The sequence below is a fragment of the Gorilla gorilla genome, chromosome 4 (assembly GCF_029281585.2).
Source record: "Gorilla gorilla gorilla isolate KB3781 chromosome 4, NHGRI_mGorGor1-v2.1_pri, whole genome shotgun sequence".
Lineage (NCBI taxonomy): Eukaryota > Metazoa > Chordata > Mammalia > Primates > Hominidae > Gorilla > Gorilla gorilla.
This window is the reverse complement of record NC_073228.2, coordinates 117,421,909-117,444,286: the sequence shown is the minus strand read 5'-3', so window position 1 is coordinate 117,444,286 and position 22,378 is coordinate 117,421,909. Positions and strand designations below refer to the sequence as shown.

The window sequence follows — 22,378 nt, the reverse complement described above, 5'->3', positions numbered from 1 at the left end:
TGATGTAACTACAAAGGGGTAGCACAAGGGAATTTTTTAGGATGATGAAATTGCATCCTGATTGTGGTGAAGGTTACCTAAATTTGTACATGTGTTAAAATTCAAAGAACTGTCCATCTTTAAAAAAGTTCATTTTACTCTATTCATTTTAAAAGTTAAGATTTAAAAGAAAACTTTATAGTAAACTAATACTAAATGGTGACATCTAGTTGTCCAGATATTCTGAGAAGAGCAAAGTGAAGAGCTTTAGTGGGTCCCTGAGTCTGAAACATGCCTGGTATATTCAAGGAATAGTAAGCAGGTCAGTGTGGCTAAAGTAGGATGAGTAGGAAAGGAGAGCAGAGGACAGAAGGTCAGAGATAATGAGAGATCAGATTATGTAAGGACTTTGGCTTTTGAATTAAATAGGGAGTGACTGCAGGGTGTTGAGCAGAAAATATGAGATGAGCAGATTTAATGTTTTAAAAACATCACTGTAACTCCTGTGTTGAAAATAGATTTGTGTAGGGGGAAGAGAAGAAGAGGTAGAAGAGGGAAGATATCTTAGGAGCTACTTCAGTAACCCAGGTAAGAATGACTGTTTGTGGCTCAGTACAGAGTGGTTGTGACAGATGTTGTGAGAAACGGCTGGAGTCGAGATATAATTTAGAAGGTAGACTGAAGATAATTTTCTGATGGATTGAATTGAAAAATGAATTGAAAAGGAGTCCAGGATGACTACAAGTTTTCTGGCCTGAGCAACCAAAAGATTTAAACCAGCATCAGTTAAAGGGAGGACAGCTTTGAGTAAATCAGGATGGGGGAAAGAATAGTTCAATTGTGAATATGCTGTTTGAGATTCTAACAGCCAAATGAAGATTTTACATTTGGCTGGAAAGATCAAGGTGCATCCAGTGGCCTTAGGCATACTGACTGCGCTGTGTGGTCCTTTTGGTTAACTGTGGAGAGTTCTGGAGCAGAGTGGGGAATCTGTGTTCTGGGAAGCTCATTCCACACCAGAACTAAAAGGTTGTAGTCACTTGTAAGTTACCTGTTCAGTTGTGGTCTTTTATTCAGGAGTGAAGTTTATTTGATTTATTCATCAAGACTTTCTCTGTCTCAGGATATAAGATTTTAAATGGTGAAGAATGCATCTCTAAAAACAAATTCTTAAATGAATATGTCTTTTCTTATAGTACTCATTCAAGATTATTCTTTTCTCATTGTTTATCTTTGCTGTAGTTTTGAGAGTCAGGCTGAGTTGTTCAGTGAATACAAGGTGTCAGTAAATACAAGGTGGAGGGCTGCTGTAATCTAAGCTGCCCAGAGAATCAGAAGGAACAAATACGAATTGTGGATACGGGTGGGAAATATACAAACTCACTGAAGAACAGTTTTAGACAAAGTACCAGATAAAATGAAAAATAATGGCAACTGACAAATTATGAAAATTAAGTTCTTGATTTAAGAAGCCAAAGAGTGGAAATAGCAATGAAATCTGACATCAGCTCCAGCTGCAAATCTTTATGTGCATATTATGAAATAAAAACATCACAAGATGTCTCCTTTTGGCCCTTCCCATTCCCCCACATAGAAATTATCAATAGCACTATTTTAGATTCCAGGTTTATACATAAACACATGTATATATGTATAGCTCTGTTTCACAGCCTAATCCCATCCCAAATCCCAAACCCAAATATCTTCCGACTAGGTTGTTAACTAACAAATCTATATACAACTCTTCTCAAGAGATCAAAATACAATGACTCAATACTAAATCCAAGGGAATAGATTTTTCATAATGAATCTGTAGGCTTCAGAACAAGTAAACAAGGGAATGTCTAGAAATGAAAGCTTCTAACATTCCTTCATATTACATTCATCTGCCATTTTTTTTTTTTTTTTTGAGATGGAGTCTCGCTCCGTTGCCCAGGCTGGAATGCAGTGGCGTGATCTCGGCTCACTGCAACCTCTGCCTCCCAGGTTCAAGCGATTCTTCTACCTCAGCCTCCCAAGTAGCTGGGACTACAGGTATGAGCCACCACACCCAGATAATTTTTGTATTTTTAGTAGAGATGGGGTTTCACCATATTGGCCAGGCTGGTCTTGAACCCCTGACCTCGTCATCTGCCCGCCTTGGCCTCCCAGAGTGCTGGGATTACAGGTGTGAGCCACCACACCCGGCCTCATCTGCGTTTTCTAAGTAGCGTTGTATTTAGTCCACAGCATCTTTGAGAAGGTATATTCAATATGCTAAAAACTATATAGTATTTGAAAAAACTATGACAAAGATATCATTCATGAAAATGGGATTTGACTACTTTCTCTTTTTGTGCATTGATGTTTGATGTGAAAAATCACAAATTAGCTGGGCATGGTGGTTCAAGCCTGTAATTGCAGCACTTTGGGAGGCCAAGGAGGGAAGACTGATTGGGCCTAGGTGTTTGAGACCAGCTTGGGAAACATGACAAAACCCTGTCTCTACAAGAAATACAAAAATTAGCTGGGCATGGTGCACATGCCTGAAGTCTCAGCTACCTGGGAGGCTGAGGTGGGAGGATCACTTAAGCCCAGGAAGTCAAGGCTACAGTGAGCCATGATCGTGCCACTGCACTCCAGCCTGGGTTGACAGAGTGAGATCCCATTAAAAAAAAAAATTCACAAATTAGAGAATAAGAATTAGTCAAATCTTAGATTCATAACTGTGTACAGTGGACAGAGAAATAATTTAAATATATATCATCATTGTAAGTTGGCCATGTATTGGGAGGTGAGGGAGTGGGCAGTGAGGCATGGGGAACAATGCTTTTTTGAAGCCTCTGTGATTTCGTTATATAATCACAGAGTAATTGTTTTGCCACTACATATTCTTTCAGAATGACAGGAAGTTAGGAAACATTATCTTGAGAAATTACTAAGAACAGCAATTTCTGTACTATTTTGTGTTTTTCCATCTTACCATTAGTTGTTAAGCTGCCGAGTCAAAATCAACCTAGTTTAAAATAATCCACCTCACAGAAAGTTTTGATATAATAAACATTTTCTCTATTCATCCATTCATTTATATAATCTCTAAGGAAATATATTTTAATTTCCTAAATATCAGTATTTTCTCATAAGTGCACAGTGGATTTTTGTGTCTCAAAGCTAATTAAAAATATGAAGAAACTGTTTCGTATAATAACCAAAAGATTCTGCACAGCTAACTTAGGAAAACTTACCGTATACTAAATTGAAAGCTAATTTCCGATACTGACTGACTGCAATAGAATGGAATAAATGGCATTTGCTTTTTTGTTACTATGAACATAAACCCAAAAAGCCTGTTCCTACCACATGTGCATACAATATATGCACAGGTATGTGAGTATATAGTTGTATTATTCTAGGCTTGATTTTCTCGTTTTGATTAATAAAATTAAAGGGTTTTTTTTCCAACTGGCTACATGAGAACTCTCTGAATTTGTGTCAAATACATTGATAATCTTATAAACTCTTGACTTTCAACTTCATAGCAGAATATTTGAAAATATTCACTAAATTTCAATGTGCATGTTAAAGTGTTGTCTTGACTTAATTTATGTAAGTAGATTAGGATATGTATATGATATAGAGGGAGGAAAAACTGAAGAATATATCTGCAAGAGCTTATCTCTATTAGCATACTATGCTCAAACGGCTTGCATATCATGCAAAAAAGTTCTGGGACGAGGATATTAGCATATAAATTATTTCCCTCTTTCATTTTAAGTTAGAATATGCATTTCCTCTAAAGAAATTGTCAGTTGCCTAAAGAAAAAGTACACAGATGGAGAATTCAAGAAGAGTTAAACTGAGCACACTCAGTCCATCCTCCCAAAATAACCCATTAAGTCATTCTTTCTTCTTTTCTTAGAAACTGAAGGAACAGACATGGTCTTTGAGTATTCATTAAATACACAAGTAACTCAGATTAAGCCAAGCTTCTTAATCCCTTTATGCCTAGTGTTCCATTATTGGAACGCTAAGCATGTGGGAGTTATTTATACACTACTGCTCAAGGTCATCGCCAAGTTCTGATTTTTCACACAAAAAAATTCCAACCTCCAGCATAAATGGATTAATAGGCATATTTAGCAGTTTCATCATCAGAAGACACTTCAGCTTAACATCCAAAATTACTGAATCTACAGACATCTCTTCTCAGATAAAACATCTTTGCAAAACCAGTGCTGCAACGTGACAGGATCAACTCCATCAGTTTGCTCCCTTATCCTCAGGGTTGGTTACTCTGGTATTCTTCTACTTCATGGACTATTGTTTCTGCCTTTCTTTGCCTTGTGTCTCCTGAGGAAAAATACATGCTCTCCTTCTGCAAAGTTCCTGCTTGCACTATAAAGTAACACTTGCCCATACAGAATAATGAGAAGAGCACTTCTGCCCTTGTTTCCTTCCCTCCAGCAGAAGTGACATCGTCTTACTGACTTCTGAAGGGACTGAGTATTCTCAAATTCTTCCTTCCTGGATTTTCCTTTTTGGGTCTCACGGTCTCAAGATGCACATGTTCTCTTCCTCAACAACTGGATATGTGGCCTGTCCCTATAGGTGAGGCTTATGACCATAGGATTAAGTTCAATGAATGAGGAATAGTTTGCATTTAGAAATTTTGTGTGGCCATGAATCTGAGCCATGATCTTCAACTTCATTAGCAATAAAACTAATATTTCAGTCCCCTTCCTACTTATTTCTCAACTGGCTTTGAACTTAGTAGAGAAAAAGGTGTGAATAAATATACATTAGGGATCTACCATACTTGAGTGCCCACTCTGTGCTGGACGCTATTAGGCAGATAATACTGTTTATATTTGTATAGCGTTCGTACCTTTCCAAGCACTCTCATTTGACCCTTCTAATTGTCTTGTAAGATAGATAAATACTATTTTCACTTTTCAAACATGGAAATTAGAAGTCAGAAAAGTTAAGTGATTTGCTCTTTTCACATCTAGTGTTGGAGGCTGGCCTCAAATGCAGGTATTGTAACCTTAAATCTAAAGCTATTTCTTGATATAACACATTATAATATCTTGTAACAAGGTAAATCCTTTACTATATATCTCTACTTTTAGTACTCCAATCACCTTTTATTGCATAAAATACAAAATGTGAATATTTTGTGTTGATGCCACATGGACTTTAAAACACAGTTTGTCAATCTGTTTCAGTATTATTGTCCATTTGAATTGACAGTAGTTGAAGTATGTACTAAACATGAAGATTCTTGAGGCCTATTACAAAACAAATGACCTACTGATCAGACCCTGTGCATAGGCCAAGGAAGTATTTTTAACAGCCACCCCATCTGCATATTAAAGCTCAAGTTCCACTTGATTCAATTATCACTTCTTAGCTTTTCTTAAACACTCTATATTTCACATTGTAAAACTCTTACACAAAACCTTACCAGGTAGCTACTGTGAATTATAGATTCCCAAATACACCTTGTCCTTTTCCAGCTCTTCACTAGTTTTAACTTTGTCACAATCCATTTAAAAATTCTCTTCTGAAAGGCATGCTCAAATGCAGCTCTACCATGAAGACCTCAATGATTATCCTCCTCTTAAATACCTTAACCCTTGTCTATAACAATTGTACTATAAAAGTGAAAATTGTTACAATTTTAAATAAAATTGTTACCCAAAAGAAGCTCCTCCTGGACAGCAAGAATTGTACCTGTTATATCTTAGTATGTCACTGTAAGTGATATTAAATATTTATTATAAATAAAGGACAATGTGGCCAAGCACAGTGGCTCATGGCTCACGCCTGTAAACCCAGCACTTTGGGAGGCTGAGGCCAGAGAATCACTTGAGCCCAGGAGTTTAAGACCAGTCTGGGTAATATTGCGAGACCTTGTCTCTTAAAAAAAAAAAAAAAAAAAAAAAATTAGCCAGGCATGGTATGGTGGCATGTCCCAGCTACTTGGGAGGCTGAGGTGGGAGGACTGGTTGAGCCCAGGAGACTGAGGCTGTAGTGAGCTGTGATCTCACCACAGCACTACAGCCTGGGTGACAGAGCGAGACCTTGCCTTTAAAAAAAAAAAAAAAAGACAACAAACTGCTTCCAGAGAATTAGTGAAAGCAAATATTAAAATTCTATGGGAGATGAAAGGACTGATGGAAGCCAAGTATCTAAGATACTACTACCATTTTCTACAAAGAAATGTCTGGGTAAAACAGCAGGTGCTCCACCTTTTCTGAATGGATGGCTTCATTAGCTGAAAGAAAGGAAACATTAGCTGACAGAAAAGAACTAAATTGTTGAGAAAAAGTAGTGTTAGCTACCAAGATATTGTACTATTAAAAAAAAAGATATTATACTATAACTAACTTTCTCCTGGATGTTTAGACAAGAACTTTGTGAATAAAGTTAGAAAAATACTAACATTTAAGTACAAGGTACTATTCATAATATTTAGAAATGTTTTAATATAGTTTAAGTTTCCTATTTTTGTATATTTTATTAATATTTAAAATATTTTATACTAAACAAATGAGATTTTTGCCATCTCCTATTGAAATGAGGCAATTTACAGGGAAGGGAGTTTCAATACAAACCATCACCTTCTATATCAATTTAGTATTCTTCAAGGTGTTTGAAATTCATTATTATCTCAGGGGATATTGTTGATCATTGTTAACTTAGTCTTATTATAAAGTATAAGAAATAAGATCTGAAAAACTTAATAGAATTTCATTTTAGTAAGTATATTTACAGTTTATTATCGCTTCCAAAAAAACAGCATTTTAATTACATTCAAGTTGTATTCATTTTAAATACCAACAAACCCATCATTTACATATAGAGCTAGATATTACAAAACAGATGGAAATTAAAACAAGTTTTTTTTTAAGTCCTTCCAAATTTAGAACATTGTGAACTATTAAGTACATACCTAAAAAATGTACACATTATCAGGGAAACACAAGTTGCTCTAATAGGAAAAGAGCCATAATACACATACAGTGGAATATAATTCAAATAGGTTCAATTTACAGGTATGTCTTACAGTACAAGAAAACCCCAAAGCTAATAACTAGAACTATAGGCAAAATCATAGCTGACTTTCTAAACTAATGCACCACTATATAATGCTTTCCCAGAGAAAGTAGAAGGTTCTCAAGATTTTATGTTGACCCATGATTTTTCACGTTCTCAAATATAAAACCAGAGTTTTCTTTTTGTCTTTAATTTACACTCATGTTCGCTTGTTTGCTTTTATAAGAATAACTAAAACGTATCATGAGAAGTGCCATCAAACCTGTCTATTTAGAGCTCAGTAACCAAGACATTTCTTTCATTTTTCCCTGTTGCTCTATTTTCCCTTCAAAAAGTCTCTAAGGAAATTTTATAAACAGTGGTGGTAAACAGATAAATAATTCTGAGATGGCAAAGAAATATGAGACTTGGCACAAGCACGGGTTTACAAAAAAAAATTATCGCCCATTTATTAAACCATATATGCGAAAAAGGAAAATCATATCTGAAAACATAAGCCAGTGAAAACTTACTGAAAAAAAATGGAAGGCGGCACTTAGAATTGTGGCGCTTGCAGGCTTTAGTTTGGAAGAGGCACAGCAAGCAAGCTAACAGTTGAGAATTTTTAAAAACTTGTATGAACTTGTTTAAATTTTGAACTTGTTTCAATCAAGTTGTAGCCAAAACAAAAAGGTCATAATTACTGTGCTCATATAAGAGATGTGACGAGGGAAGGAGGGAGGGAGAAATGCAGGAAAGGAGTGGGGAGAGGAGGAAGGGAGGAAGAGAGGGAGGAAAGAGTAAGGTACACATCAGGTTAAAAGGGGCAGAATAAGGAATAAAACTAAGCACTTAATCTAATCTGATCAGGAAGAAACTTTGCCCTTTATTCAGATTTTATTGCATTTCATAATCACAGAAAAAGAACATCCAACTTTATTCTTAAATGTATCTCAAGTTAAAAATGGCAGAATGAATAGCCCTTAGTTAGCACATACTATTTTTAAAAGGGACATTTGTAGAATTTCATTGGTTTTTTTGTTGTGGTCCTTGTTGTTGTTTTCCCCGCTTCTTTTCATAGGTGTTGATGTATTTGTTTTCTAATGATAATCTTAAGAGTTGACTCTTGTAAAATGGTGCTCAGATGTTCTGATATATTCAGGCCTTTCTTAAACAACTTACTCTGCATTAAAAAGTCATCAGTAATAACTGTAATTCAGTGTTTTTAAAAATGAAATGTTTAACTTCAAATTAAGTTTGTTTAAAATAAACTGCTATTGTGCCAAATAATGAAACTACTATTTTATTCATTACAAACATCATATAATCATTCTCTATGATCACTATAAAAATTTAAATGCTTCCTTTCTCCTGTATATGAAGATGGTAGTTCTAAAGCAACACTCTAAAAGTGTTAAAAAGCCCATTCGTAACACACACCCCACCTCAGTTTTTGAAAGTCAGTGCATTCAGTGGTTATAAATAGGCATGATGTTCTTCCACAGCTAAGAGTTCTAGAAGAAAGGGGAAAAAAAAAGATAAATAATCTGAAAGGTTCCTAATGATCACAAATACTGCCAATACTCAAAGTCAAGATGGTATAACCTGAGTGTCAATCAGTTGTGTTTTTTTCTCCCAAGGGAAGACGTTCCCATAACTGGAGCAACTGTTCACCAACCTGAGGTTCTAGTTCCTAGATAAATCAGAAGTCAAAATAAACATAAAAAGAACTGGATTGAAAATTTTTAATGACCAAAACCTACACTGATAAAAATGTAAGAAAATCACTTTAAATTTCATTTTCCTACCAGCGTATGCTAAAATCATATGGTATGAATTGTTCTAATTCTTTGCTTTAAGGTTTATGGAGTTGACTTCCAGATTTAAGATTACAGTTAATCTGCAAAATCTCTCAACTTTTGTGACAAAATGGCAACAGATTCCCATGGAGTCCTGGAACTGTTTCTACCTAAAAATAATGGATTTTGTTTTTAATAGAGATTGAGCAAAAGCACTCAGCTGGAACTTCCAAAGGTTTACTGTGAAACCTACCATATTCGATGTTGGGTTTTTTCCAAGGAACTCTCTTAAGCAACTATATCTTCTTATCTTGAAAATTATTAAAATATTTTTCTTCTAAGAATTATTTCTAGCTAACATATTTCTTCAAAATCATTATTATAGAATAAAAATGAAATTATTCTCACACAATTGAAAAGAATCCCACTTCATAGTACTCCTATGGAATGATACCTATGATAAGCACTTAAGAAGAACCCAAACACTTTCTACATGGTGATTTGAAACGAGTCACACTGGTTCAGATAAATTATTAGCTGTGTGACCTTAGGCAAAACTAATCTTTGAGTCTATTTTCCCCTATATAAAATTGGACTAATAATTTAATCATAAGAAATAAATTATATCTTCTAAAGCAGCTAGCATAGTATTTGGTCAATATACATTAATTTCCATCATCTTAACTAGCTTAAAATGCATGTAAGTAGCATCATGAAGACAAAGCAAAACATAATAGAAATAAACAAGCCACTAGAATATAAAAAGGTTATTTACTTTACATAATTAAAGCCAAAGAGAAGTTAAATACTATTGTCATCTTGAGACTCTGACTGCAAGGAGCAATCAGACACATTTACAAGTAGGTTTTTACTAGCTTTTTACAAACCTGAACCCGTTTCCCATGTGCATATGGAATATAAAATTTGTACTCTTACATTTTCTCCTCAATTAAAGCACTGGATAACAGAAAACAAACAGAAACAAAAGTAAAAAAAAAAAAAAATGCCATTGTATACCTGCCCATCCCTGCTTATCTGCACTTTCTTGTTGTCATTCCATGGATTGAGTAAATGGTGTGCAAATTGAAAGGGAAGGCTTTCTTTTCGTATCCACTCCACCTTAAATACTCCTCCTAGTCCAGCAGAGCCCCAGTCCTGACTCTTTTCCCTTCCAATCTCAGAAGACATCCTAGAAAATCCCTGTAGGTAAAATGGGAGGAAGGAATAGAGGTGAGGAGGAGATAAGCATGTCTAAATTTAATTTATCTGAGAAGGCTGAGTTTTTAAAATTTTAAGATTAAGATATAATATTGAAATAACAGATACCTAACAAAAACAAAAAATAAGCTACTAAATTTTTCATTAAAAGCTCTCTTGCAAATTTTAGAAAAAAACAGTTCTAGCCTCCTAACAATTTCAAATATCAATAATGATTTCTAAATAAAATAGCAACAGTTCTAAGTCCATATTTTTATTCCATGATAAATGGATACAAGCTAACCTCTAAGCTTTCATTTCCAAAAATTATAATAAACATCAAATAATAAATGTATTATTTTATAAATTCAGGTATACATTAAGTCAAGATGGGTGATGGGTTAAGAAACATACTTAGTTTACTGATTGTCAATACTAACTTCCTCGGCCTATTTAAATAAATATTTTACCAAAAGGTCAAGCTTCTCATTACTTTGAATCCACTTGAGAATTAGTAAATCTAAAGTTGTCTTCAGAAGGAAACATAGTTTACCTGGAAAGACTCTGGTAAGACAAGGCAAAAACAAAGAGGATTCCAGTTCTATCATCCTCTAAAGAGATGCAATATATCCCTTATTCTCAATCAAGCAAAAGGCATTCTTGCATTCTGATGCAATGAAAAGCCAGTTGTTTTTCTAAAAATCTCTATGATTTAACCTACAGCCAGAACAACCCCATTTTACTGATTCAGGGTGGCTCACCTGGAAATGTCCAGATCCTTGAACAGAAAATACCAAGTAAACCATGCTGCTTTCCCAAAAGGCTCGATTTAGCTTCCGTTCATTACTAGGAGTTGTAGACCAGATACCCTTCTGTTGAGAAATTTCAAGGTTTCTCAAATTGCTACTCTTCATTATGAAGTATCGAACAGGCATGTTTGGTCTTGGCGAAGGAGATTTTGAGCCCTATAAAAGAAAACATAAGTTCTTGAAAGGTAATCTGACCTTTCAAAACCAAGAGGCTCCATTAAATAACATCTTCATAAACATATAAGCCAAAATATTTTATCATATATTCAACAAATGCAAATAGCTCTATCATGTCTGAAACCTACACAAGACTCAACCAAAATAAAGTTAGCCAAAAACAAGTACTCATTTTCAGAGCATTCAAAATCCCTTATCAACAAAGGCTCCTGGAGTACCAACTTTGGTTTATACCTCAAATATACTTTCAGAAATTGTTTTAATAAACTTTCAAAATCAGAAAACAAAACAAATATTTCTCCAGCTTACTGCCTGGAGGCAGTTTTCAGAGGACAAAGAAAAACAGAGTCCAGTGGTCTCATTAAGTTGTGCAGAAAGAAACTGGAGTTCAGAGACCGAAGTGGCTACTGTGCATAGCAATGTACTATCTTAGAAAGGAGCTGCACATAAAGAGAGTTCCAAAGGAAACACAGAGGGGTTCCCACAAGTTTTTGGCTAAGTGCTGACCTGAACATGAGTGAGAAAAAAGATAAATAACCCAAGGCTTGGGAAAGATCCAAAGGAAAACAAGTAGACCAAACAATTCCTAGAGCTCACTCATGGCTGGGAATATTTCATGTTATCTTCAGCCAGAACAGATAGAACCTGTAATATATATGGTACTGGCCCACAGAAGGGCCATACCTTAGTATTGGAACTAAATTAATAACAGAATAAAGACTGCTCTGGCCCAATCCTAACATTACTTAAAAGCAAACTTCAAAAGGATTCAACTGATTGCAACTAAACTGTGAATCACAACAAAGTCTAACGCTATTGAAAGGAATATACAAAAACCTAGCTGCCCAACAAAATTACAAGAAACACAAAGAATATACAAAGGTTGTTATTTACATAATTAAGGCTGAAGAGAAGTTAAATACTGTTGTCATCTTGAGACTCTGATTGCAATGAGCAATCAGACACATTTACAAGTAAATTTTTACTAGCTCTTTACAAATCTGAACCCGTTTCTCACGTGCATATGGAATATAAAATTTGTACTTGCATTTTCTCCACAGACAAAGCACTGGATAACAAGAAGACAAAACAGAAACAAAAGTAAAAGAAAAAAATGCCAAAAGTAATAAACAGAAACAGTCTCAGAGATGACAGAGTTGATATAATTAGGAGACAAGAATGTTAAAGCATCTGTTATAAATACATTCATTATGTCCAAGAAGGTAGAGGAAAACTTGAACATAATGAGAGGAGAAATGGAAGATATTATTAACTTTTTTTAGGGGGACAGGGTCTCACTCTGTCATACAGGCTGGAATGCAGTGGCACAATCACAGCTCACTATAAAATCAAATTCCTGGGTTCATGTGATCCTCCTGCCTCAGCCTCCCCAGTAGCTAGGAATACAGGTGGCCCATCACCATGCCCAACTAATTTTTTTATTCTTTTGTAGAGATGATAGGGTCTTCCTATGTTGCCCAGGTTGTTCTCAAACTCCTGGCCTCAAGCTATCATCCCAACCTGGCCTCCTAAACCACTGGGATTACAGACACAAACCACACCCGGCCAGAAGATATATATACATATATATATATATATTTTTTTTAGTTTTTAAAAGACTTGAAAGGAACTTCTAGAGATGAAAATACAGCCTTTGAAAACACATTAGAAGGAAAGAACAGCAGATTAGACACTAAATAAAAACATCAGTGAACGTACAGACAAAACAGTAGAACTATCTGAAATGAAGACAGAAAAATGACTGAAAAAAATGAAGAGAACATCGGTGACCTGTGGAACCATATGAGATGGTCTTACATCTGTGTATCCAGAGTCCCAGAAAGGAGGTTCTTAAGGCAGAAGTAAATAATACAAAATGGACATTCGTATTAACATAAAAGAATAATGAGCACAAGATTAGTAATAATAAATATAAAAATATATTTTTCTGACTTTGAAATCTTCATAAAGGTAACTGACTATGTAAAGTAAAAACAATACATTATAGCATTTATATAAAAACAAAATGTATGAAAACAATATAACATAAAGGAGTAAAGTGTAAAATAAAAGAACACTGTTGGCCAGGCATGGTGGCTCACGCCTGCAATCCTAGCACTTTGGGAGGCAGAGGTGAGCAGATCACTTGAGATCAGGAGTTCGAGACCAGCCTGGCCAACATGGTGAAACCCTGTCTCTACTAAAAAATACAAAAACTTAGCCAGGCATGGTGGCACATGCCTGTAATCCCAGCTACTCAGGAGGCTGAGGAAGGAAAATGGCGTGAACCCAGGAGGCGGAGCTTGTAGTGAGCCGAGATCGCGCCACTGCACTCCAGCCTGGGTGGCAGAGTGAGACTCTGTCTCAAAAAAAATTAATATAAATAAATAAATAAATGGCTTCATAAGTGAATTCCATCAAATATTCAAGGAAGAAATAATACCAATTCTACACATCTCTTCTAAAATACTGAAGTGGGACAAACACTTCCCAACTAATCTAATGAGGCCGGCATTACTCTGACATCAAAACCATACAAAGATACATAAGAAAAAAGAACTACAGAATAATACCCCTCATGAACAAAGATCCCTCATTTAACAAAATTATATCCAGCAATATATAAAAATAACACCATGACCAAGTGGGGTATAAACATAAGAAAATCAAGCAATGAAATTCACCATACTAACAGACAAAAAATGCTTTCCCCCTAAGATCAAGGGAAAGATATGTGGCTCTCAACACTGAACAATATTTTGCTGGAGACTCTGGCCAGAGAGATAAGGTAAGAAAGAAATAAACAGCAATCAGACTGAAAAGGAAAAGAGTAAAATTATCTTTATTATCAGATGGCATAAAAAGCTAATAGAATTAATAAATGAAGTAAGGTCATAGGATTCAGGGCAGATATACAAATATCAAATGTATTTGTATATACTAACAATGAATACCTGCAATTAAAATTCTAAAGAACAGTAACAAAAACATTAAATACTTAGGGAGAAATTTAACAAAAAATTGTAATACTTGTACTCTGAAATTTATAAAACATTGTTAAGAGAAATTAAAGACTATCCAAATAATGAACAGATATACTATACTTATGGATTAGAAGACTAAGAAGTGTTAATTGTTGATTTTCTTTAAATTGATCTATAGATTCAATGCAATTCCACTCAAAATACCAAAAAAATTTTCTGCAGAAACTGATGAGCTGACTTTAAAGTTTATATGAAAGTACAAAGGACCTGGAACAGCCAAAATAATACTGAAGAAGATAAACAAAGTTGAAGGACAAGACTTACTATAAAGCTACTAAAATAATGTCAGTGTACCACTGGCAAATATATATATAATAATATGTCATAAATATTAATTATATTAATATATAAATATACTATATATTATATAATATGTACAATATATTAATATATAAATACATAATATATATTTATATATTATATATATATATAGAGAGAGAGAGATATTAATGAAACTGAAGAATCCAATAAGTAGACCACATATTTATGGCCAGTTGATTTTTGACAAAGGTGTCAATGTAACTCAATGGAAAAAAACAAATGGTTTTAACAAACGGTACTGGAACAATTGTATAAGCAAAAGCCAACGAGTAATTCTTGACTCACCCATACTATAAACGAAAATTAACTTAAAATAAATCATATATCTAAAATGTAAGATTGCCAACTATAAAACTTCTAAAAACATAGGAGAAAATTATGATCTTGGGTTTGGTACACAAAATTTCTTAGTACACAAAAAAATACTAATCATAATAGAAAAAGCTGATGAAATGGACTCCATCAAAATTAAAAACATTTGCTCTTCAAAAGGCACTGTTAAGGAAATGGAAAGACAAGCCACATATTGTTAGAAAAAATATGCAAAACATATAATAATTAAGCCTTGTACCCAGAATATACAGAAAACTCTTACAACTCAGTGAAAGATGACAAATCACCAAAAACCAACAACAAAAAGTGAACTAAGATTTGAACAGACATTTCACAAAGATGATACACAATGGCTAATAAGCACATGAAAAGATGCTCAACATCATTAGTAACTGGGAAAATACAAATTAAAACTATAATGGCCTATTACCACATACCCAACTGGAATGGCTAAAATTACAAAAGCTAAAATGCCAAATATTGTCAAGAATATGGAGCAAATGGAACTCTTAAAAGATTGTTAAAGGAAATGCAAAATAGTGCTGTCATTTTGGAAAACAGTTGGACAGTTTCTTGTAAAGCTAAATATACATTTATCAAACAACTCAAACAATACTAATCCTAGGGATTTGCCAAATAATAGAAAACATATTTAGACACAAAGATTTTACTTGAATGTTAGTACCAGTTAGTACAATGTTAGCAACTTTATTCATAATAGCCAAAAAGTGCAAACAACCCAAATGTCCATCAACTGATGAATGGAAAAACCAACCATAGTCTATCTAGAAATGTAATACTACTCAGTAATAAGATAAACTAATAATATACTCAACAATATGGATAGATTGTTGATACATTGAATCTTATGTATGTAGCATTTTGTGTCTGGCTTATTTCACTTAATAGAATTTCAAAAGGATTCTATTAAGTGAAATAAGCCAGACACAAAACATTACATATATATGATTCCATTTACAGGAAATTCTAGAAAAGGCAAAACTCAAGGGACAAAGAGCAGAACAGTGGGTTACCAGGGAGTAGGGGTGATGGAAATGTGTAGATGATTGTGGTATAGTTACGTGATTGTATACATTTGCCAAAATTCATTAAATTATACAGTTTAAACTGCTGAATTTTACTGTAAGTTACACCTTAATAAAGGTGTATAAATAAACCAAAAAACTTCAAAACCTAAGAATGCAAATCTACAAAAACATTTATTTTCCTCTTATTTAACAAAGAGTATTTCAACAGGCACATTCGCCAAAATATAATATGCAGCTAAATAACCCCTAATCAAATACTTAGCTACTAAAACAGTAAAGTAAAAGTCATCACATCATGAACATTTGAAATTATTCTTATTACAAGTTTTTTTAAAGATAGTTTTCAATTTCTTATCAACATCTCCTACCTTCCTAACCCTATCCCATCTTGTTTTTTTTAATATAACCACTGTAGAAACCAGTTAACAATAGAAAGAAACCACTGTTTTCGATTCTGAAATTATAAACCAAAGTTAAATTAATCTTTTTGTTATTTATTTTAGCAAAAAAGTTTCTAAAGGGCTGGGCATGGTGGCTCACACCTGTAATCCCTGCCACTCAGAGGCTGAGATGGGAAGATCACTTGAGCCCAGGAGTTTGAGGCCAACCTAGGCAACAAAGGGAGATCCCCATCTATAAAAAAAGAATTTTTCTTTAATCAGCTGGGCATGGTGGCATGCACCTGTGGTCCCAGCTACTCAAAAGCTGAAGTGTGAAGATCACTTGAGCCCAGGAGTTCAAGGCTGCAGTAGATATGATTGTACCACAGCACTCCAGCCTGGGTAAAAGAGTGGGACCCCACCTCAAAAAAAAAAAAAAAAAGGATTCGAAAGAAATAGGAAAGAAATAATAAACAGCCTACCTACATGCCAGTAGTGAATGATCTATAGTTTTAAAGCATTCTAAAATACCCCAAGATGGTAATAACTAGAAATATTTGGCATGCAGGAAAAACTTTAAAATTTACTCAAAGTGTATCAAGTTTGCTAGCTTCAACTTATATCTAGAAGAGGCCACAATTAGAAAAGTACTCTAATTGTTTTACAATTTTATTTACCTAGGATTACATGTGCTACACATCTGTTCCTTACTACATTTTCTTTCAGATACTCTTACCTTTCCTGAGGATGGAGGAGAAGGACTAGCACAAGGACTTGGGTAACTACTGCTGTCTGTAGATTTCAGAGAAGACTGATCTGATCGGTCCTCAGTGCCTCGTTTAGGATGTAAAATTCCTCTCTCTTTGTACTTCTGAGGTGGGTGTAATGCTGGAGATGGAGATTTCATCAGTACTCTTGAGCAAGAAGGAGGAAGCAAAGATCAGTTATATATAAGTTAGTCATACAAAGATCAGTTATGTATAAGTTTATAATACAAAGCAGATGCCATTTCAATCCAAAGTCCCAATGATCTTATGATTTATGGAATATTATTTAAAAATACTAAGGTCAGGAAGTATAGATGTCTATGGCAGTTCTAAATTTACAACTAACTAGGTATGAGATCCTGAGCAAGCCTCGTAACTTATTGGAGCTTTAATTTCCTTATCTGTTAAATAAAATAAAAGGATTATATCTAAACTCCAAGATTTTTCTATTCTAAAATTCTATGAATAAATGCCACAAACATGGCAGTCAGGAATTTCATAATTTTTCTTAAAGTATGAGTCTTTCTGGGACAGACATTAAGTACTTCCTGATGTATTGCAATATAAAGTTCACAACACCACCTATAAAATATTCTTGTTAAAACATTGGATCAAATCAAACCCTGAGAGCTAACCACCAGCTTACATAAGATACATAGGGTATGGAGTCCGGGTGCAGTGGCTGTAATCCCAGCACTTTGGGAAGCCGAGGCGGGCAGATTACGAGGTCAGGGGTTCGAGACCAGCCTGACTAACATGGTGAAACCCCATCTCTACTAAAAATACAAAAATTAGCCAGGCGTGGTGGCGTGCACCTGTAATTCCAGCTACTCAGGAGACTGAGGCAGGAGAATTGCTTGAACCCAGGAGGCAGAGGTTGCAGTGAGCTGAGATCGTGCCACTGCACTCCAGCCTGGGTGACAGAGTGAGACTGTCTCAAAAATAAAATATAAAAATAAATAAAAAATAAAAGATACATAGGGTACAGAAATAAATAGTGCCAGGAAAACAACAGAGACAAATTCAGAATGTAGGACATCTCACAGTACCACTGACCTAGTTCCTTGAACATTTCACCTACTTGATTTATCTAACATTATTTTGTTTTTTCCTTCCTGCTTCCTTTCTGTTTTGGCTTACATATTTAAAAGTAAATCCCACACATCATGTCATTTTATCCTTCCATATTTAAATATGCATCTGTTAAAATGAGTGCATTGTCCTTACATAACCAAAGTGGTTACCAATCCCAATAAAATTATCATTTCCTCAATTGTCTCAAATTATTGATTCATTTGAATCAGCATACAAGAAACACTTATGCATTATATATTAGTATGTCACATTTCTTGAATCTAACAGAATTTTTCATAGGCTGGTTTAGGAATAACTCTACCACAGAATAACTCCTATGGAAATATATTCCCACATCCTAAATAACTAATGCTCGAGAAAATTCTAGAACAATATTTTCAAAAAGTGCGGTGTATCTAAGTAAAAAAATTACTTTTTAGTCTTCCCCTTTTTCTCAGCAGGGTCTAGACCAGAAAGAAAGGTTCAGGCACACATTTTACAAGCTTTCCTTGGAAACTGGTTAAATTAGTACTAAAATGTAATATCTGAAGAACATGGAAACCAATGTTTTATTCCTCTTTAAAGGCTTAAATGATATTAAGCCTTTATATGTCATTCAAATATGCAAAAATCTGATCAAAAAAGGTACTAAAAACCCCACCTGATCCTTGAAAAACAGTAAGCATTATGTATCTTTTATGTTTCCATTGTTTCTATTTTCAGTTTAACTATAAAATCAAATTCTTACTACAGAGACTTTTCTACCAGTATTGCCAAAATTAGCCTCATAACCAAGAATGTTTTTTGTTATGAATTTTAACAAGGTGAAAACCTGATTATAAAATAACTTAAATTTGATTCTAACAAATGTTTTTATAACCAGAAACACTTCTGAATCATGGCCAATGATTTATTGTAACCACTATCATATTACTAAAATATATTTTTTACATAAATAATTCAGTATGCGGTATCTCATTAATATTCATAAAATAAACAAAAACACCACCACATTTAATTGCAAAAGAAGAAAAGAAGAATTTGGCTAAATTATAACAGAAATCTTGTCATACGACAGTAAATTTGTTTACTTATTATATGCCTCCCCTCAATCAAATGTTTATCTTCTGGAGGAGATCTTACCTGTTTTGTACACTTCTAGATCCCTCACACCAAGAACTGGCATTCAATCTGTCACTGAGTGAAGTACTTTTCTATAGGAATGCTAGTCAGCAGTATTGATATCTAGATAAGGCTTATAAGGAGGTTGTTCTTTTAAATGGCCATAGCCAGTATGGCCCAGGGTATCTAGGTAAAATGTTACTTCACATATATCAAGTAAAATACATAATTTTTAAATGTCTATATATTTTTGAGAGACTCAATTCTAGAAATTAGATATTTTGACCTTTTCCTGACAAAGAGTTGCCTTATTAAATAACTCACAGATATCAATAGTTTAAAATTCATATTACCTTAATACTTAGAAGAATTAAGTTGAACAAGTAGAAAACTCTTTCCATTTTATTGCTATCTTTTCATGGATCTTAGATTATAAAAAAGTAATTTTTAAATATTATAAAAGCACATGATTCTAAGATAAATAATTCATTTTCCTGAATAAAAAGTGACCCATTTTGGTAAAATGTCATAAATTTACCTTTCTGCAGTAGTACACTCATCAGAAAATTCAGTATCTGCTGAACTTTTCCTACTATTATTTGACCTCCAAGATGAGGCCAAAGGAAGCTCTTCTGAAGACATAGGCCTTGGCCTTTGGCCAATCCCAGATGGTTGTTGTAAACCTGCAGACTGTTCTTCAGTGCTTAAAACAGCTATAATTGCTCTTATGGTAGCTTCATCAACTTGAGACCAAGGTTTAGATGGAGCTCTCATTCGGCGTAAAAATAAGCTATGCCACTTCTGTCTGAGCTGCAGCAATAAACTAGCTGCCTGTAATAGTTCAAATAGATACAAGCAAATGAATATCACATATGCAAAACACCTATTTGTTGATTAGTTTCCATTAGTTTGCAACTGTTTCCAATAAACTTATTTCACATTTCATATAATTTACTACTAATTTCATTATTTTTAATGCATGAATGAAATAAAATTTATTTATAATATTTTAGGCACTAAGACACAAAATCAAATTAAATAGTCTAATAAGAAAGACAGTAAACAATAGTTGTGGTAGAGTGTGATTAACACTGGAAAAGTAGCAGCAGGGTAAATAAAAATATATGTAGTTCATAGTGTTATTTTAGTGCCTGTAGAACATCCAAATGATCATGTCCTGAAGGCAGCTGGATTCATAGAAAGGTCTAAGACAGAGCTCTAAACTTGAAAGTCACCAGTTCCTAAATGATTGCAAAATATACACATAGAGATAAAGTCCCCAGGGAATGTACAGAGGGAGTAAGAAGATAAGAGTTAAGACACAAAGTGCTAGAGAACTTAAAATTTAAGGCACAAACACATACAGCAGGGTCTGTGAAACAACTAAGAAGGACTGACTACAGAGAAAGAATTAAGAAAGATTAATGTTACAGTAACTAGTGACAAAGAATTTGGGGCAGGAGTAAGGAAGAAAACTGGGGAAGGGCAGGAGTACAAAAAGGAGGATATGGACAATAGTGATAAATAATAAAGGTCACATTTATCCCGGACAGCAGACTGACTATGACAACATGAAGGACACAGTTGACCTTGGCAAGTACAGTTTCAGTGAAGTGATGGATTGGTGGGAATGGAAGTGAGAGTGTAGCAGGTTGAAGTGATGAATGAATGGATGCTAAAATAGTAAACCTAGCCAGTGTTAACTACTGACAGCTTGACGCCTCCCAAAAATGTATAGAGAATGATCTTGGACAGTAGAGATAGAATCAAGGGGAGACTTTGTCATGAAAATTTGTAATTTGAAAAGAAACATTCATCCTCCCTCAAACCCCCAATTCAGAAGTATATGCAAAGAGAAAATAGTATGGAATCATATCTTTCTCTGAGAAAACATAGTTACAAAAAATAAAGGGAGTTCCTGTGTACCCAATACTCAATACTTTCTTATATATCCAGAAATACTCAAGGATTACTGCTACAGTTTGAAGTTTTTGTCCCCTCCAAAACTTCATGTTGAAACTTAACCTCCAATGCAATAGTAATGGGAGGTGTTGGCCTTTGAGGGGTGATTGAGTCATGAGGGCTCTGGCTTCATGAATGGGATTAGGTATCCTTATAAAAGAGCTTGATGGAGGGAGTTCATGCCCTCTTGCCCTTCTGCCTTTTGCCATGTGAGGACACAGTATTCCTCCACTCTAGAGGAGGCAGGGTCCAGCAGCCCTCAACCGACGTCAGCACCTTGATCTCAGACTTAAGATCCTTCAGAACTGTGAGAAATAAATTTCTGTTCTTTATAAATTACTATAGCAGCAACAACAAACTAAGACAATTACCTTGCTTAAATAATGAGCCACAACTAGGTTTTCCAAGTCCTCTGTTGGAATAAACCCCAATACAGAAGAGAATGAATGAGGTCCCCAAGAAAACTGAAAAACAAGCTACATTCTCTGATACTAAAGGCTCAATAGTAAAGAAAAAAATTTTATCATATTATATATCAATTCACACTAACTGAATGAAAGAAATTTATTACACTACTTGAAAGCAACTTACCTCTGGCTCCAGTTTGAAATGGAGCCACTCATCAAGTTTCAAGGCTGCCAAATTAGCTGTAGTTTTGTCCTCCATTTCACTATCACTACTGTCATTGGGAATGCCATCCACTGTCCAAGTACATAATGAAAAAAGAATCACTTTTACCTTCTTACGTTATGGCAAAAAACTAAGAAGAATAAATATGCTTCATATACACAAACCCTCCTGACATACAACAATTTGTGTGGGAAGTCCTTCAAACTCAAAAGATCACGTTAAATCTCAGTATTTATTTAAAAGGAAAAAAAAGGGACCATTTGAAGACTATAATGTCTCATCACAATGCAACAAAATAAAAAAGACAAAAATATAAAATTTGAAGCACAATCTTTAATAACTGGATGAAAAAGAAACAAAGAACATAATTCAAGGAAGGAATGACTATATTACATATCAAAAACTATGAAAGGTGCCCAAAGCAATACTCTTATAAAGTCACAGGTCAGTTTTAAAAAGGAAAAGTATACAGCTAAATATATCTAAGAAAAATAGCATACAACCCAAAGAAAAGTAGATGAAAATAGAAAATAAAAAAAAGATGAATTAGAAAGACAAAATGGTAATTAAAACTATAACCCAGTTCTTTGAAAAGATTAATAGATAACCCTCTGTAAATTTAATAAAGGAAGAAGAAAACAAAAATCTATCTACAAAATCAGGTGAAAATGAGATTATAAAAATAGAGAATGCATTATAAAATATGAAATTGATATAG

General features: G+C 34.2%; 1 protein-coding gene across 4 annotated transcripts in view; it reads right to left on the bottom strand.

The window, feature by feature from the left end:
* Positions 1-6,714: 6,714 nt before the first annotated feature.
* Positions 6,715-22,378, bottom strand: part of YTHDC2 (YTH N6-methyladenosine RNA binding protein C2) — an 80,863-nt gene continuing 65,199 nt past the window's right edge. For 2 of the 4 annotated variants that reach the window (XM_031011437.3, XM_031011438.3), the window contains 6 exons: positions 21,622-21,731; positions 19,607-19,899; positions 16,842-17,019; positions 10,754-10,957; positions 9,813-9,995; positions 6,715-8,179 (listed from right to left, as the gene is read on the bottom strand). In XM_031011437.3, coding sequence (XP_030867297.2) covers positions 8,072-8,179; positions 9,813-9,995; positions 10,754-10,957; positions 16,842-17,019; positions 19,607-19,899; positions 21,622-21,731 — 1,076 coding nt within the window. In that variant the 3' untranslated portion in view covers positions 6,715-8,071. Of the gene's footprint in view, positions 8,511-8,601; positions 8,690-9,812; positions 9,996-10,753; positions 10,958-16,841; positions 17,020-19,606; positions 19,900-21,621; positions 21,732-22,378 lie in introns of all 4 variants that reach the window. The other 2 variants (XR_008679982.2, XM_019028385.4) reach the window with 2 other exon arrangements.